The 16,492-nt window shown below is 38.3% G+C and overlaps 1 protein-coding gene across 1 annotated transcript in view; it reads right to left on the reverse strand.

Annotated features, from left to right (window-relative positions):
• Positions 1 to 892: 892 nt before the first annotated feature.
• Positions 893 to 16,492, reverse strand: part of LOC116095258 (igE-binding protein-like) — an 18,229-nt gene continuing 2,629 nt past the window's right edge. The window contains exon 3 of the mRNA XM_031376743.1: positions 893 to 981. Coding sequence (XP_031232603.1) covers positions 893 to 981 — 89 coding nt within the window. The remainder of the gene's footprint in view (positions 982 to 16,492) is intronic.

Raw genomic sequence — 16,492 nt, forward strand, 5'->3', positions numbered from 1 at the left:
GTAAGGGAAAAAGGTCAAGTAACATATAAAGGCAGGCCTATCAGAATTACACCAGACTTCTCACCAAAAGAATTCTGGAAGAAGCTTTCTCTTGAATTTTTGCTCCAGTGAAGTGAGAATCCAGGCACATACACTTGCTGTGGAGACAATGTGTGAAAATGATTTAGTGTGAGTAGTAAGTGTGTGAAATGTGAAAAGTGTAAGAAGAACAGAGCCTAAGAGATTGCTTGGGACCTGTTTTACTCATCAATAGCAAGTAAGAAATCTCATCACTTTTTCAATATTTTAAAGTATTATTGCTTTCTATTTCACTATAGTAAGGCCATCTCTCTGTGTGCTTCTAGAGATCATCAGTGTAAAAGAAGAAATGTAGACTCACAGGGGCAGATAGAACATGTACTGTCGCGCGCACTTTGGCCAGCAAGGATGACACGACACTGCAGGATTCTTCTCAAGAGCCTTTATTCACAGGAGCGCCAACTACTGCTGCAACGGGGAACCCGAGCGCCCAGGGGAGGTTGCTTATATACCTGCACTGGAGGAGCAAGTTCTCGTGGCTTTCTGGGATAGGTCATTCTGATATCCCTTCATTTGCATGCACCCACTCGGGAGGGGTTGGCACCAGGCTCAGGCTGATGCATGCGCAGTGAGGTTGTTTACTAAAGACACACACCGGAAACCGGTGCCATCTTGCATCTACCTGATCGGCTGCCTACAATCTACAGTGGCCAAATTTGAGCTAAAGTAGAATTTGTATCACTCTAAGAAAAAGAGAAAAACCATGACCAGTAGTACAACATAGGACATTGTAGACCTACAGTGTAATAGTCAACCTTTTCATTTCAACTGCTGACTTACATAGTTAGTCTCAGAAAGAAGTCCACTGTTGATCTCATCCAGCTTTATGGTTGATAAGCAATATTTCTGAGGAGCCTCCAACGTCAGAGCCTCCCTTCTGAGGGCTTCCAACATCAGAGTCATCTGGTAATGCATAGAAAGGACTGAAAATTCTAACACAGTTGTACTGGAGCAGAAGTTGGAGAGGATGTTTTGCTGAGAACAGACACATGAGGGTTTTTCTGGAAGCTGTCTCTTGAGAGGCATGCTTTGCTAAAACATCTGAGAGGGAGCATGATGTTTAGACAATGAATGTATGCTCTTGTACCATATGACTTGCAATGCTTTGCTGGTCTTCACTGATCTTTGCTTGCCATAACTTCATCAAGAGAAATGAACCAAAGAACTTTTCATGGGATTCTGGCTGCTTCTTGATGCTTCTTCTTCTACAGATCCAACCATTGCTACTGATTCATGGTTGGTGTTTGCAATTGTACTTGACTCCCATTACTGACTGATTCTTGTTTGGAACTGCCCCAAAGAACTACTTCTAAACAGGTCCACACTCGGTGTTTCCTATTAACCTTTCTTCTCCCTTACCTTTAGTCAGTGGGCTGGAAGGGAGGTGGAAAAATTTAAGAACACTTAGTAGGTTTTGAAAACTCTAAGCCTGCAGATTCAGTGCAACAGCTCTATGACTTCATGTCATACCGCTCTTTCTTGCTTGTACTTTCTTAGTTTGATCTAAGCTTTGCAGTCATTCCTACATGTTGTATCTCAATTTTGTGTCACTGTCTCTGGGAGTATCTCTCTTTTACTGTCCTAAGTTAGGCATGGGACTCATTTTTCCACATTATTCATCTCTGTTGAAATGCTGTTACCCTTTTCTTTCAGTGGTATTGCCTATGGAAATGAACACCACAGATGTTTTTCTTTGCCTTCTTGCTATTGTTTTTCACATTTCAGTGGATATTCTTGTTTTTATATATACTTGTGTACTCATGGGATACAGTCTCTATACACTCTATCTATCCACTACACTGCTGTATCTCTAGAATGTAGAATAGTAGCACACACATAAGCAGTATATATTAAGTATTAAGTATGTAATGAATGATTAGAGTCAAGTGGCAGAAACTAGTATTAAAAAGCTTCATGACAAGGTCATAACAATCAGCCCAGTTACAGGTTAAAAAATGGAAATGGAAAATATGCCAGTTACATATGACATTACTCAGAGGTTAGCCTAAAGCTTCTGCATAGATTTTACAATGGGCTCAGTGCACCACCAATACCTGAGGTAGATGCTTTTGTCCTAGGAATTAGAGATGTGTGATTCTAAGGTAGGAGGCTAACACTTTTTTGATGCTGTTGTCCCTCCTGGATGTAGTTAATTTGTATTTGTAACTAGATTGAGGTAATGAAACACTGTCATCAACATCTACCCACAATGTGCCTTCTATCTGATGGCTTTCATGTCGGCTTTTAGGACCTAGCAGTAAGCTATGGCTATGATAATAAACATGGGAGAAATAAGGAGCCAATAGCACTGGCAGGAAGCCTGTAGGTGTCATCGTGCCTGTGGTTTGCTAAGAACCAGCGATATGGTTTACCACTTCTATGGAAAGGCCAATTATTGGAAAGGCCAATTATCTTTGGATCACAAGCAGCAAGAATCAGGACCACATACCTTGACAAATGCCACCACTCATTAGGATGATTACACACTCCAAAGGCTGCACCCATTGGAGGCTCTAATCTGTGAAATGACTGGAGCCTTTCTCTGTTTAGAGAAGACTCCACTCCCATAACTTCTGCCTGTCACCCTGCTCCACACAATCCACATAAAAATCTACTTCAATTGTAAAAATCACAGGCCCAATAATGAAGGATTTGTTGGGTCCAGGGTCAAGATTTTGTCTTCTCCATTCTGTGCATGTGCTATGTGTCACAAGACCTCTAGACTCATTTGCAGAAGTGTTCAATGAAGTCAACGGTGCCACCTACCTTATCTCAGAAGTTATAAGGATTACCATGGAGTTTTTTGGCATGTTGAATATCTTTAATCCACAAATAGTAAATGCAAAGCTACAAAAATTTGAAAAATTGAAAGTGTTATACAATCAGGACACCAGTAGTAAATTCTGTGTGTGAATTTGCAGACAGGTTGAAGTCAAAATACGAGTGCATTAAAGATACTATATCAAATTTTCTTTTATTTAAGGCATATGAAAGTACAAATAAATTTTGTATTTAAGATATATTAGTAGTGTTTTACTATGCATGTTCAAATATTTTAAAATTTAAAAAATATCCAACAACAAAAATAATTAGAAACCTGAAATGTTAACATACCTAAAATTAAATTTTTTGCATAAAAGAGATACTATTTATGCATTTTACTACTTATCATTTGTCACTATATTATATATAATATGCTGTGAATTTCATATTATACTATTCATACCTATTTCTTATACATACGATAGGTTTAAATTCACAGTTAAACAATTTTTACCATTTAAAAATATACCATTTGATCTAGATTCAGCATTTGTACTTCAAATCATGCTTCTTTGCAGCCGCTACAAAAGTCTTCATTCTAGTGTTAGTCAATAGAATGATTATTATACTAGTATATGACTATAAGACATGGTATCTGTCCCAGTTAGTACTTTAATAGGGAATTAAAGTTTTGCCAAAGAATGACACTAGCAGCAAATGCTTAGAAATAGTGACTTTATAATTGGGAATTCACAGAGAGGGGTCAGCTACCTGTATGCCATTTTTATTGTTCACAGATATTGTGTTTTCATAAAAGACCATCTTAATGAATTTATTTTCTGTAACTTTTTACCAATTTCAGAGCATAAGTTCTATTTTTTCTGTGTTCCTCCCACAAACAAGATATGAAGCTCCTTGCAAACCCAAACTCAGAGGAGAAAGAACAAGCTTGGATATGTATTACACTATTAAAATGAAATGCTTACTTATTCCACAGGGTTCTTTTCATGTGCTGAATTCTATTGAATCTTGGCTTATTTTTCAGAAATTCAGCCTCAGACCCCACAAATCCTGGCAGTAATATAGCACAGTGACAAAGATTTCGGTCTTGAAGCCTGGCTCTGTCTCTTTCTGGAATGTATCGGAGTAACGGACCCTCCCTCTTGTCCTCTTGCCTTTAGCTATGCTTTATTCTCTAACTGTATAGCAAGTAGGGTCAGGGAAGCAATGTCCAAACGTCTTGCAGCACTATAATTCAATACATTCTCCATTGATTTCATTTCAATTAATCTTGATTCAATCCAATTTGCTATATTTCAATTCAATTATTTCCATTTAGTTTAGTAATTCCATTTCATTCAGCTTGAGTCAATTCAAATAAACTAAATTCCACTGACTCCAATCACATCTATGCTTTCTTGGTGTCTTGAACAATTTGTAGAGCTTGAGAATCTGGGATTGTGATGGTGGAGGCAGAGAGCAGGCAGAAGCTTCTACAAAGTCCTTACCTTAAACATAATAAAGGCACCATAAGATTTCCTAGATCTTTGGAGAAGCCATTAGATATTGGAAAGACCATGGGAACTGAAATAGAGTGTGACCTCAGAGAATAAGAACACACAATAGGCACTGAATACTGTGAATAGGTGAATTTAAACATTTATTGAAATAAATAACTAGTGAGTGAATCAATTTAAAAGAACTTATACCTAAAGATGATCATCACTTTTCCCAGCAGCTTACTCTTTGCCAAATCATATCATATTCTGATTCTTCTGAAATAATTGAAGGTGCTGAACTAAGTAGCAAGATCTAAATCTTAGGTCTGTAATCCTATGGGTACTCCCTTCCTCCCATGCTTGTTATCCTGGCTAAACTCTCCTCATACTGCTTCTCTAAGGAGAAGAGCTGGGTGAACAATGCCCTGTGATTGGCTCTGGCAGCTTCCTCCAAGAGCCTAGCAGCAGGTGAGCAGGTGGAGGCCTGATTGCAAGGTCTATGATGAGCTGAGAGAGATTGATTAGTTTGGGCCTCTTATGTTGAGTGGCTCCAAAATTCCCCAAGTGAACACTTCCCTCCCCTTGTCTTCTATCCCCAGAGCTCTGTGTTCTGCTTTGCATAGTAGCAGCCCCTTTCATCTGATGCTGCCCATTTTTATTCCCTTAAACTGATTAAAATTTCAGGAGTTTAAAAAGAAGAAACATATGTAGCTCTTACTATATACCGTAGAGAATACTCTGATATTCATGGCATCCTAATGACAACCCCCTTCTGAGGTGGTTGTTTTCACCAGCCCCAGTTTATAAGTGTCTCATTGACTCAAAGTTACACAGTAAATAACTGGGAAGTTTTCAAATCTAGAGATATAGATGCATCCACCATAGGATGACAGGCAATATTTATGTCAGTTTCCCCCTCTCCCTCTATATCCCTCTGACGCTAAATATCCTATCAGATATATGTCCACTATCCACAACCTTTGGGTGTTTGCTATGCTAAAACAAGAATTTTTTTCTATCTAGGCAACTGATTTTCTCTTATGAGCACAGAACCAATTCAGATCAAGAACCGAGCTACAGTTCTAAACTCCTGTCTCTTCCAATGGACAATTTACCCTGCATGGCAGAGAGTGGTTCAAGACTACTGGGGTTAAACTCGAGCATATTAATCCTGGATCTAAGTGATCAGAGTGTAGAACCTGTGGATTAGCTTCTGTCTCACAAATTCCCAGAATACAAGGGTCCTATCCACCTACCTGTAGGCAAACAATGCCTAAAAGGCTCCCAGATTTACTTCATCAAAATGCATCTATCAAAGACGTCTGAGGCTCCTCTTTCATTTTTACAACAGCTGGTGGATTCTGACAGGTTCATCAAATATATTTGTACATCTTGCCTACCTATATATTTCTAGTGTTGTCATTTTTAGGTTAGTTAAACAATAAAGCAAACAAAAATTCAAACAAAAAGAAATAGACTGGAATGGTGTTTACTTAGGTAGAAGGGAGAAGTATAGGAATCTAGTATACAGTACCTTGAATATACACTAATACTGTGTTATGTAATGAACAACTGTAATGATAGTAGATTGCCATTGCTATTATCATATGTGAGTATGCTGAAAGAAACAAATAGGAAAATGTTTGTAATTTCCTATAATTATATTGGATAATTTTATGTCAACTTGAAACAAGCTAGAGTCACCTGAGAAGAGGAACTGTCAATTGAGACTATTTCTCTGTAAGATCATTTTGTAGGCAAGTTTATAGAGCATTTTCTTAATTACTAATTGGGAAAAGATCTTTATTAACTCTACATCTGATAGAGGGCTACTATCCAAAATATACAGAGAACTGAAGGAGTTAGACTCCAGAAAACCAAATAACCCAATTAAAAAAAAAGGTGGGGGGCTACAGAGGTAAATAGAGAATTTTCAACTGAGAAATCTCTAATGTCAGAGAAGCACCTAAAAAAAATGTTCAACATTCTTAGTCATCAGGGAAGTGCAAGACAAGATGATCCTGAAATTCCATCTTACACCAATCACAATGGCTAAGATCAAAAACTCAGACAACAGTAGATGCTGGTAAGTATGTGGAGAAAGAGGAACACTCCTCCATTGCTGTTGGGATTGTGCATTGGTACAACCACTCTGGAAATCAATCTGGCAGTTCCTCAGAAAATTACAAATAGTTCTACCTGAAGACCCAGCTATACCACTCCTGGGCATATACCCAAAACATGTTCCAGAATATCATAGGCCTAGCTTTTGAATTGTGGTCTCAAAGAATAAAACTCAGATCCTCATTAAGCCAATAAGTAATTTTCTTCCTTTAGCTTTAGTTCCACCTGTTTTTTCTCATCAACCTGTCTTGATGATAGTGTTATCACATAGTGGTGCAGTTATACCTACATAATATTATCTCATGTCAGCATGATTCTTAAAAACTCCATGCCTCCGAAGGTAAACTGACACTCTCTCAGACATTGTTAAATATGGGTACAGGAAAATAATTTTTGGAGGATGTGGGAGATAGAGAACACCTTAGTGTTAAGTGTAAGGAAACACCAAGGAAACAGAAGTAATACAATGATTTATAATTTATCTCCTTTCATCTCTATATTTAAAGAGATCCAAGCAGGAAATTAGTAATATTACCCAAACATCTCTAAATTAGCTTTCATTTCAAGGAAAGCAAAGCCAAAATAAATAAATAAATAAATAAATAAATAAATAAATAAATAAGACAACCAACCCTCCAAATGCTGCCCTTCCCAAGCTAGTAAGTAGCTTATTTAGCCCAGTATGTGGTCACCTTAAGAGCCTGGAGGACAGAACCCTGCTGCTGGGAATTATATCTGGGGATGAAGAGAGTACAGAGGGATGAGAAAAGTAAACAGGAATAAGGTAGCTATTCAACAGGGACAAGAGTCCCTATTGGTAGGGTGAGGAGGCAGTTGGCTTAGAGATACAAGGGATGTGTATAGGTTTTCAGTAGCATAGAAACTAGAGGCATAAAAACCAAAATAATTTTATAAATGAGAAAATAAGCTAGGCGAGGAGAGAATTGAGAAGACTGGAAATCTGAAAGTCTCCCCAGAGTAATGATTTTAGCATTTCCATTACAGAGGTCAATGCCCCTGGGACTGTGGACTATAAGTGCTTTTTTCTTTGGAAACAGAAAAGTAAGCTTCTAAGAAAGAAGCAGATTCCTGAACTTTACACAAAAAAAACTAGGTTAAGAGTAATACTTGGAGCCAGAAGTCAAGATCCTTTATTTTGTCTCTTTTAGCCACAGAAAGCAAGAGGGCAGATTAGCCTCAACTTGATTCTCATAAGAATGCCCTTCTTCTGTGATAACAAGGATGAGTCAATTGTCAGAAGTTTGAGCACACATGTCTTTGAGAATAAGAAAAATAGGGGTGAAAATTGTGAAAATAAAATTATAAAAGATGAAATTTTAAATTGGAAAATATCTGATGTTATTGAAGGAGCAAGTGTCCCAAAGGATAAAATAACTTTCCAGATTCTGGGAGGGGGGATCAATTTATGTAAAGAAATGAGAAAGAACACATTGTTCTGCAAGAACAATCTCACTTTTTATCCAAGGTTAGACAAAATATCCAGCATCAAAATATCCCATGCAGATTATTCAACTTCCTCAAGCATCCATTGCTTTTTATGTAAGACAGGTATAAAAAGAATCAATTTTTATGGGTGATTTTGGAATTAAACATAAAATAATTAACATAGAAGACTTCACAATTTTCCCCCTTTGAAGATAACAGGCCTTTTTAATTGTAGATCCCGTGAGAAAAGTCAATCCTAAGTGAACATTATACAATTGGAGTGGGGTTCAACTCCTAATATCTCTAAGTATATAATACTGAAATAAATGCACATCTAGTTCTCTACACTCTTTTTTGTTTGTTTGTTAATTTGTTTGTTAATTTGTTTGTTTTTTAGATATTTTCTCTATTTACATTTCAAATGGTATCTCCTTTCCAGGTTTCCCCTTGGGAAAAATAAAAGAAAAAAGAAAATCCCTGCTACCTCCTCCCTCCCCCTGCTCACCAACCCACCCTCTCCCACTTCTTGGCCCTGGCATTCCCCTACACTGAAGCATAGAACCTTCACAGGACGAAGAACCTCTCCTCCCATTGATGACCAACTAGGCCAACCTCTGATATATATGCTGCTGGATCCATGAGTCCCACCATGTGTACTCTTTGGTTGGTGGTTTTAGTCCCTGTGAGCTCTGAGGGTACTAGTAAGTTCATATTTTTGTTCACCCTACAGGACTGCAAAACCTTCAGCTCCTTGGGTCCTTTCTCTAACTCCTTCATTGGGGACCCTGCTCTCAGTCCAATGGATGGTTGTGAGCATCTACTTCTGTATTAGTCTGGCACTGTCAGAGCCTCTCAGGAGAGAGCTATATCAGGCTCCTGTCAGCCAGCACTTGCTGGCATCCACAGTAGAGTCTGGGTTTAGTGACTGAATATGGAAAGGGTTCCCAGGTGGAGCAGTCTCTAGATTGTCATTCCTCCAGTCTCTGCTTCATAGTTAGTTTCTACAACTCCTCCATGGGTATTTTGATCCCCCTTCTAAGAAGGAACAAAGTATCCACACTTTGATCTTCTTTCTTCTTGAGTTTCTTGTGGTTTGTGGATTGTATTTTGGGTATTCTGAGCTTCGGGGCTAATAATATCAACTTATCAGTGAATGCATACAATGTGTGTTCTTTTGTGATTGGGTTACCTCACTCAGGATGATATTCTCCAGATCCATCCATTTACCTAAGAATTTCATAAATTCTTTGTTTTAAATAGTTGAGTAGTACTCCATTGTGTAAATATACCACATTTTCTGTATCCATTCTTCTGTTAAGGAACATATGGGTTGTTTCCAGTTTCTGTCTATTATAAATGAGGCTTCTATGAACATAGTTGAGCTTGTATTCTTATTACATGTTGGAACATCTTCAGGGTATATGACCAGGAGTGGTATATCTGGGTCCTCTGGTAGTACTATGTCCAATTTCCTGAGGAACCACCAAACTGATTTCCAGAGTGCTTGTACAAGCTTGCAGTACCACCAGCAATGAAACAGTATTCCTCTCTCTCCACAATCTAGCCAGCATCTGCTGTCACCTAAGCTTTGATCTTAGCCATTCTTACTGCTATAAGGTGGATTCTCATGGTTGTCTTGATTTGTATTTCCCTGATGACTAAGGATGCTAAACATATTTCTTTAGGTGTTTCTCAGCCGTTCGGTATTCCTCAGTTGGCAATTCTTTGTTTCGCTCTGTAACCTATTTTTAATAGGGTTATTTGATTCTCTGGAGTCTAGAGTCTTGAGTTCTTTGTATATATTAGATATTAGCCCTCTATCAGATATAAGATTGGTAAAGATCTTTTCCCAATCTGTTGGTTTCTGTTTTGTCTTATTAACAGTGTACTTTGCCTTACAGGAGCTTTGTAATTTTATGGGGTCCCATTTGTCAATTCTTGATCTTAGAGCAGAAGCTATTGGTGTTATGTTCAGGATATTTTCCCCTGTGCCCAGGTGCTAGAGGCTCTTCCCCACTTTCTATTAGTTTCAGTGTATCTGATTTTATGTGAAGGTCCTTAATCCACTTGGACTTGAGCTTTGTACAAGGAGATAGGAATAGATCAATTTGCATTCTTCTACATGCTAACCAACAGTTGACCCAGCACCATTTGTTGAAAATGCTGTCTTTTTTCCACTGGATGGCTTTAGCTACTTTGTTAAAGATCAAGTGGCTATAGGTGTGTGGGTTCATTTCTGGGTCTTCAATTCTATCCCACGAATCCACCCGCCTGTCATTGTACCAATACCATGCAGTTTTTTGTTTATTTGTTTGTTTTTAATCACAATTGCTCTGTAGTAAAGCTTGAGGTCAGGGAGGGTGATTCCACAAGACGTTCTTTTATTTTTGAGAATAGTTTTCATTATCCTAGGTTTTATGTTATTCCAGATGAATTTGCAAATTGCTCTTTCTAAGTCTGTGAAAAATTGAGTTGGAATGGGGATTGTATTTAATCTGTAGATTGCTTTCAGAAAGATGGCCATTTTTACTATATTAATCCTGATGTTCCAGGAGCTTGGGATATCTTTCCATCTTCTGAGATCTTCTTTGATTTTTTTCTTCAAAGACTTGAAATTTTGTTTTTTGTTTTTTTGTTTTTTTTTTTTTTTCAGTGAACATCAATATTTCTTCCCTCCCCCTATGGTCAATTTTTTTTAATTAGATATTCTCTTTATTTACATGTCATGATTTTTCCTTTCCCATTTTCTCCTCCAAAAAGCAAACAAACAAACAAAAACAATAAGAAAAAAACCCCTGTTGCCTCCCCCCTCCCCATGCTTGCCACCCCACCCTCCCCACTTATTGGCCCTGGCATTCCCCTACACTGGGGCACAGAATCTTCATAGGGCCAAGGGTCTCTCCTCCTATTGATGATCAACTTTGCAGTCCTCTACTATACACATGCTGCCAGAACAATCAGTCCCACTATGTATAGTCCTTGGTTGGTGGTTGAATCCCTGGAAGCTCTGAGGGTACTAGTTAGTTCATATTGTTGGATGTGAGGGGGATCTGGCTGCGACATCTGTCACCCCATTGATCGCCAGGGTGGATTTGGCTGATCTGGCTGGCTAGGCAGGTGTCCCCTTCCTCCCTCACCGTTCCATGTGCGTCCCTCCCGAAGCTGCGTGCTCTATGGAAGAGGACGACCTTCCCCAAATAGAGGAGGACCGGTCTTCAGTCAAGGGTATAGGAGTAGCTGCGCTCCCCTGCTAGAACCTCCAAACAAGCTCTCATATTGTTGTTTGTCCTAAGGGGCTGCAAACCCTTCACCTACTTTGGTCCTTTCTCTAGCTCCTTCATTGGGGACCCTGTACTCAGTTCAATGAATGACTGTGAGCCTCTAATCTGTATTATTCAGGTACTATCAGAGCCTCTCAGGAGATAGCTATATTAGGCTGGCAGTCCTTCCTTCAGTCTCTGCTCCATAGTTAGTCTCTGAAACTCCTTCCATGGGTATTTTGTTTTCCCTTTTAAGGAGGAATTAAATGTCTATATTTCGGTCTTCCTTCTTCTTGAGTTTCTTGTGGTTTGTGGGTTGTTCTTCCTGTATTCCGAACTTCTGGGCTAATAACCAGTTATCAGAGAGTGCATACCATGTGTGTTCTTTTGTGATTGAGTTACTTCACTCAGGATAATCTTTTCTAGATCCATCCATTTCCCTAAGAATTTTATAATCTCATTGTTTTTAATAGCTAATTAATACTCCATTGTGTAGATGTACCACAATTTCTGTATCCATTCCTCTGTTGAAGGACATCTGGGCTGTTTCCAGTTTCTGGCAATTATAAATAAGGCTGCTATGAGCATGGTGGAGCATGTGTCCTTATGACATGTTGGAGAATCTTCTGGGTATATGCCCAGGAGTGGTATATCTGGGTCCTCTGGTAGAATTATGTTTAATTTCAAAAGAAACTGCCAAACTGATTTCCAGAGTGGTTATACCAGCTTGCAATCCCACCAGCAATGAAGGAGTGTTCCTCTTTCTCCACAACCTGTCCAGCATCTGCTGTCACCTGAGGTTTTTATCCTAGCCAATCTGACTGGTGAGAGATGGAATCTCAGAGTTGTTTTGATTTGCATTTCCCTGATGACTAAGAATGTTGAACATTTCTTTAGGTGCTCCACAGCCATTCGGTATTCATCAGTTGAGAATTCTTTGTTTAGCTCTGTACCCCATTTTTTAATAGGTTCATTTGGCTCTCTGGAGTCTAACTTCTTAAGTTATTTGTATACATTGGATATGAGCCCTCTATCAGATATAGGATTGTTAAAGATCTTTTCCCACTTTGTTGGTTGCCATTTTGTCCTATTGACAGTGTCTTTTGCCTTACAGAAGCTTTGCAACTTTATGAGGTCCCATTTGTCAATTCTTGATCTTAGAGCATAAGCTATGGTTGTTCTGTTCAGGAAATTTTCCCCTGTGCCAATGTATTCAAGGTTCTTTCCCACTTTCTGTTCTATTAGTTTCAATGTATCTGACTTAAGTGGAGGTCCCTGATCCACTTGGACTTGAGCTTTGTGCAAGGAGATAGGAATGGATCGATTTACATTTTTCTACATGCTCAATGCCAATTGAGCCAGCACCATCTGTTGAAAATGCTGTCTTTTTTCCACTGTATGGTTTTAGCTCCTTTGTCAAAGATCAAGTGACGATAGGTATGTGGGTTCATTTCTGGGACTTCAATTCTGTTCCATTGATCTACCTGCCTGTCATTGTACCAATACCATGCAGTTTTTATCACAATTCCTCTGTAGTAAGGCTTAAGGTCCAGGATTGTGATTCCACCAGAGGTTCCTTTATTATAGAGAATAGTTTTGGCTATCCTGGGTTTTTTATTGTTCCAGATGAATTTGCAAATTGCTCTTTCTAAGTCTGTGAAGAATTGAGTTGGAATTTTGATGGGGATTGCATTGAATCTGTAGATTGCCTTCGGTAAGATGGCCATTTTTACTATATTAATCTTGCCAATCCATGGGCATGGGAGATCTTTCTATCTTCTGAGATCTTCTTCAATTTCTTTCTTCAGAGACTTGAAGTTCTTGTCAAACAGATTTTTTACTTGCTTATTAGAATTACACTAAGGTATTTTATATTATTTGTAACTATTGTGAAGGGTGCTGTTTCCCTAATTTTTTTCTAGACCTGTTTATCCTTTGTGTAGAGGAAGGCCTCTGATGTCCTTGAGTTAATTTTATATCCAGCTACTTTGCTGAAGTTGTTTATCAGGTTTAGGAGCTCTCTGGTGAAATTTTTTGGGTCACTTAAGTATACTATCATATCATCAGCAAATAGTCATAATTTGACTTCTTCCTTTCAATTTGTATCCTTTTGATATCCTTTTGTTGTCTAATTGCTCTGGCTAGGACTTCAAGTACACTATTGAATAGGTAGGGAGAGAGTGGGCAGCCTTGTCTAGTCTCTGATTTTAGTGGGATTGCTTCAAGTTTCTCTCCATTTAGTTTGATGTTAACTACTGGTTTTCTGTATATTGCTTTTACTATGTTTAAGTATGGGCCTTGAATTCCTTATCTGTCCAAGACTTTTATCATGAAGGGATGTTGGATTTTGTCAAATGCTTTCTCAGCATCTAATGAGATGTTCATATGGTTTTTTTTTTGACTTTGTTTATGTAGTGAATTACATTGATGGATTTCCATATATTGTACCATCCGTGGGATGAAGCCTGCTTGATCATAGTGGATGATCGTTTTGATGTGTTCTTTGATTCGGTTTGCAAGAATTTTATTGAGTATTTTTGCATTGATATTCATATGGGGAATTGGTCTGAAGTTTTTTTCTTTGTTAGGTCTTTGTGTGGTTTAGATATAAGAGTAATTGCGGCTTATTAGAACAAATTGGGTAGAGTGCCTTCAGTTTCTATTTTGTGGAATAGTTCGAGGAGTATTAGAAATAGGTCTTCTTTGAAGGTTTGATAAAACTCTTCACTAAGCACATGAGGTCCTGGGCTTTTGTTGGTTGGGAGACTATTAATGACTGTTTCTATTTCATGAGTAGATATGGGACTTTTAGATTGTTGATCTGATCATGATTTAACTTTGGTACCTGGTATCTGTCTAGAAAATTGTCCATTTCATCCAGGTTTCTCAGTTTTGTTGAGTATAGGCTTTTCTAGTAGGATCTCATGAATCCTTGGATTTCTTCAATGTCTGTTGTTATGTCTCCCTTTTCATTTCTGATCTTGTTAATTAGGATACTGTCTCTGTGCCGTCTAGTTAGTCTGGCTCATGGTTTATCTATTTTGTTGATTTTCTCAAAGAACCAGCTCCTAGTTTGGTTGTTTCTTTGTATAGTTCTTTTGGTTTCTATTTGGTTGATTTCAGCCCTGAGTTTGATTATTTCCTGCCTTTGACTCCTCTTGGGTGAATTTGCTTCTTTTTTGTTCTAGAGCTTTCAGGTGTGCTGTCAAATTGCTTGTATATGCTCTCTCCAGTTTCTTTTTGTAGGCTCTTAAAATTATGAGTTTTCCTCTTAGGACTGCTTCCATTGTGTCCCATAAGTTTGCATATGTTGTGGCTTCATTTTCATTAAACTCTAGAAAGTCTTTAATTTCTTTCTTTATTCCTTCCTTGACCAAGTTATAATTGAGTAGAGTGTTGTTAAGCTTCCACGTGTATGTGGGCATTCTATTGTTTATGTTGTTATTGAGGAGCATCCTTAGTCCACAGTGATCTGATAGGATGCAAGTAGGTATTTCAATCTTCTAGTATCTGTTGAGGCCTGATTTTTAACCAATTATATGATCAGTTTTGGAGAAGGTACCATGAGGTGCCGAGAAGAAGGTATATCTTTTTGTTTTAGGATAAAATGTTCTATAGATGTCTGTTAAATCCATCTGTTTCATAACTTCTATTAGTCTCACTGTGTCCTGGTTTAGTTTCTTTTTCCATGATCTTTCCATTGCAGAGTGGTATGTTGAAATCTCCCACTACTATTGTGTGTTGTGTAATGTGTGCTTTGAGCTTTAGTAAAGTTTCTTTTATGAATGTAGATGCCCTTTGACTTGGAGCATAGAGGTTCAGAACTGAGAATTCATCTTGGTAGATCATACCTTTGATGAGTATGAAGTGTCCCTCCTTATCTTTTTTCATCACTTTAGGGTGAAAGTCGATTTTATTCGATATTAGAATGGCTACTCCAGCTTTTTTCTTGGGACCATTGGCTTGGGGAATTGTTTTCCACCCTTTTATTCTGAGGTAGTATCTTTCTTTTTCACTGAGATGGGTTTCCTGTATGCAACAAAATGTTGGGTCCTGTTTATGTACCAAATCTGATAGGCTATGTCTTTTTATTGGGGAATTGAGTCCACTGATATTAATAGATATTAAGGAGAAGTAATTGTTGCTTCCTGTTATTTTTGTTGTTAGAGCTGGAATTCCATTCACGTGGCTATCTTCTTTTAATTTTGTTGGAAGATTACATTTTTGCTTTTTCAGGGATGTATTTCCCCTACTTGTGTTGGAGTTTTCCATTTATTACCCTTTGAAGGGCTGGATTTGTGGAAATATATTGTGTGAATTTAGTTTTGTCATGGAAGACTTTGTTTTCCCCATCTATGGTGATTGAGAGCTTTGCTGGGTATAGTAGTCTGGGCTGGCATTTGCGTTCTCTTAGGGTCTGTATGACATCTGTCCAGGATCTTCTAGCTTTCATAGTCTCTGGTGAGAAGTCTGTTGTAATTCTGATAGGCCTGCCTTTATATTTTACTTGACTTTTTCCCCTTACTGCTTTTAATATTTTTTCTTTGTTTTGTGCATTTGTTGTTTTGACCATTATGTGGCAGGAGGAATTTCTTTTCTGGTCCAGTCTAATTGGAGTTCTGTAGGTTTCTTGTATGTTCATGGGCATCTCTTTCTTTAGGTTAGGGAAGTTTTCTTCTATAATTTTGTTGAAGATATTTACTGGCCCTTTAAGTTGGAGGTCTTCACTCTCTTCTATACCTATTATCCTTAGATTTGGTCTTCTCATTGTGTCCTGGATTTCCTGGATATTTTGGGTTAGGAGATTTTTGCATTTTGCATTTTCTTTGACTGTTCTGTCAATGTTTTCTATGTTATCTTCTGCCCCTCAGATTCTCTCTTCTATCTCTTGCATTCTGTTGGTGATGCTTGCATCTATGTTTCCTGACTTCTTTCCTAAGATTTCTAACTCCAAAGTTGTCTCTCTTTGTGATTTCTTAAATGTTCTACTTCCATTTTTAGGTCCTGGATGGTTTTGCTCAATTCCTTCACCTGTTTGTATTTTCCTGTAATTCCTTAAGGGATTTTTGTGTTTCCTCTTTAAGGGCTTCTACTTGTTTACTTGTGATCTCCTGTGTACCCGTGCAGTTGTCTCGCCAGCAAGAAGACACGCAGACACTAGGATCCTTCTGCAGCAAGCATTTATTGCATCATGAAGAGGAAGACCCCAAGCCAATAATTGGCACTGCTTATATACACCACAGTGCGGTGTGTCCGCCCATGATTGGCTGTTTGCTCATCACCCCATGTTACGTCCTGGAATGGGCCCTGACTTGGCACCTT

This window comes from Mastomys coucha, unplaced genomic scaffold (assembly GCF_008632895.1).
Source record: "Mastomys coucha isolate ucsf_1 unplaced genomic scaffold, UCSF_Mcou_1 pScaffold18, whole genome shotgun sequence".
Classification (NCBI taxonomy): Eukaryota; Metazoa; Chordata; class Mammalia; order Rodentia; family Muridae; genus Mastomys; species Mastomys coucha.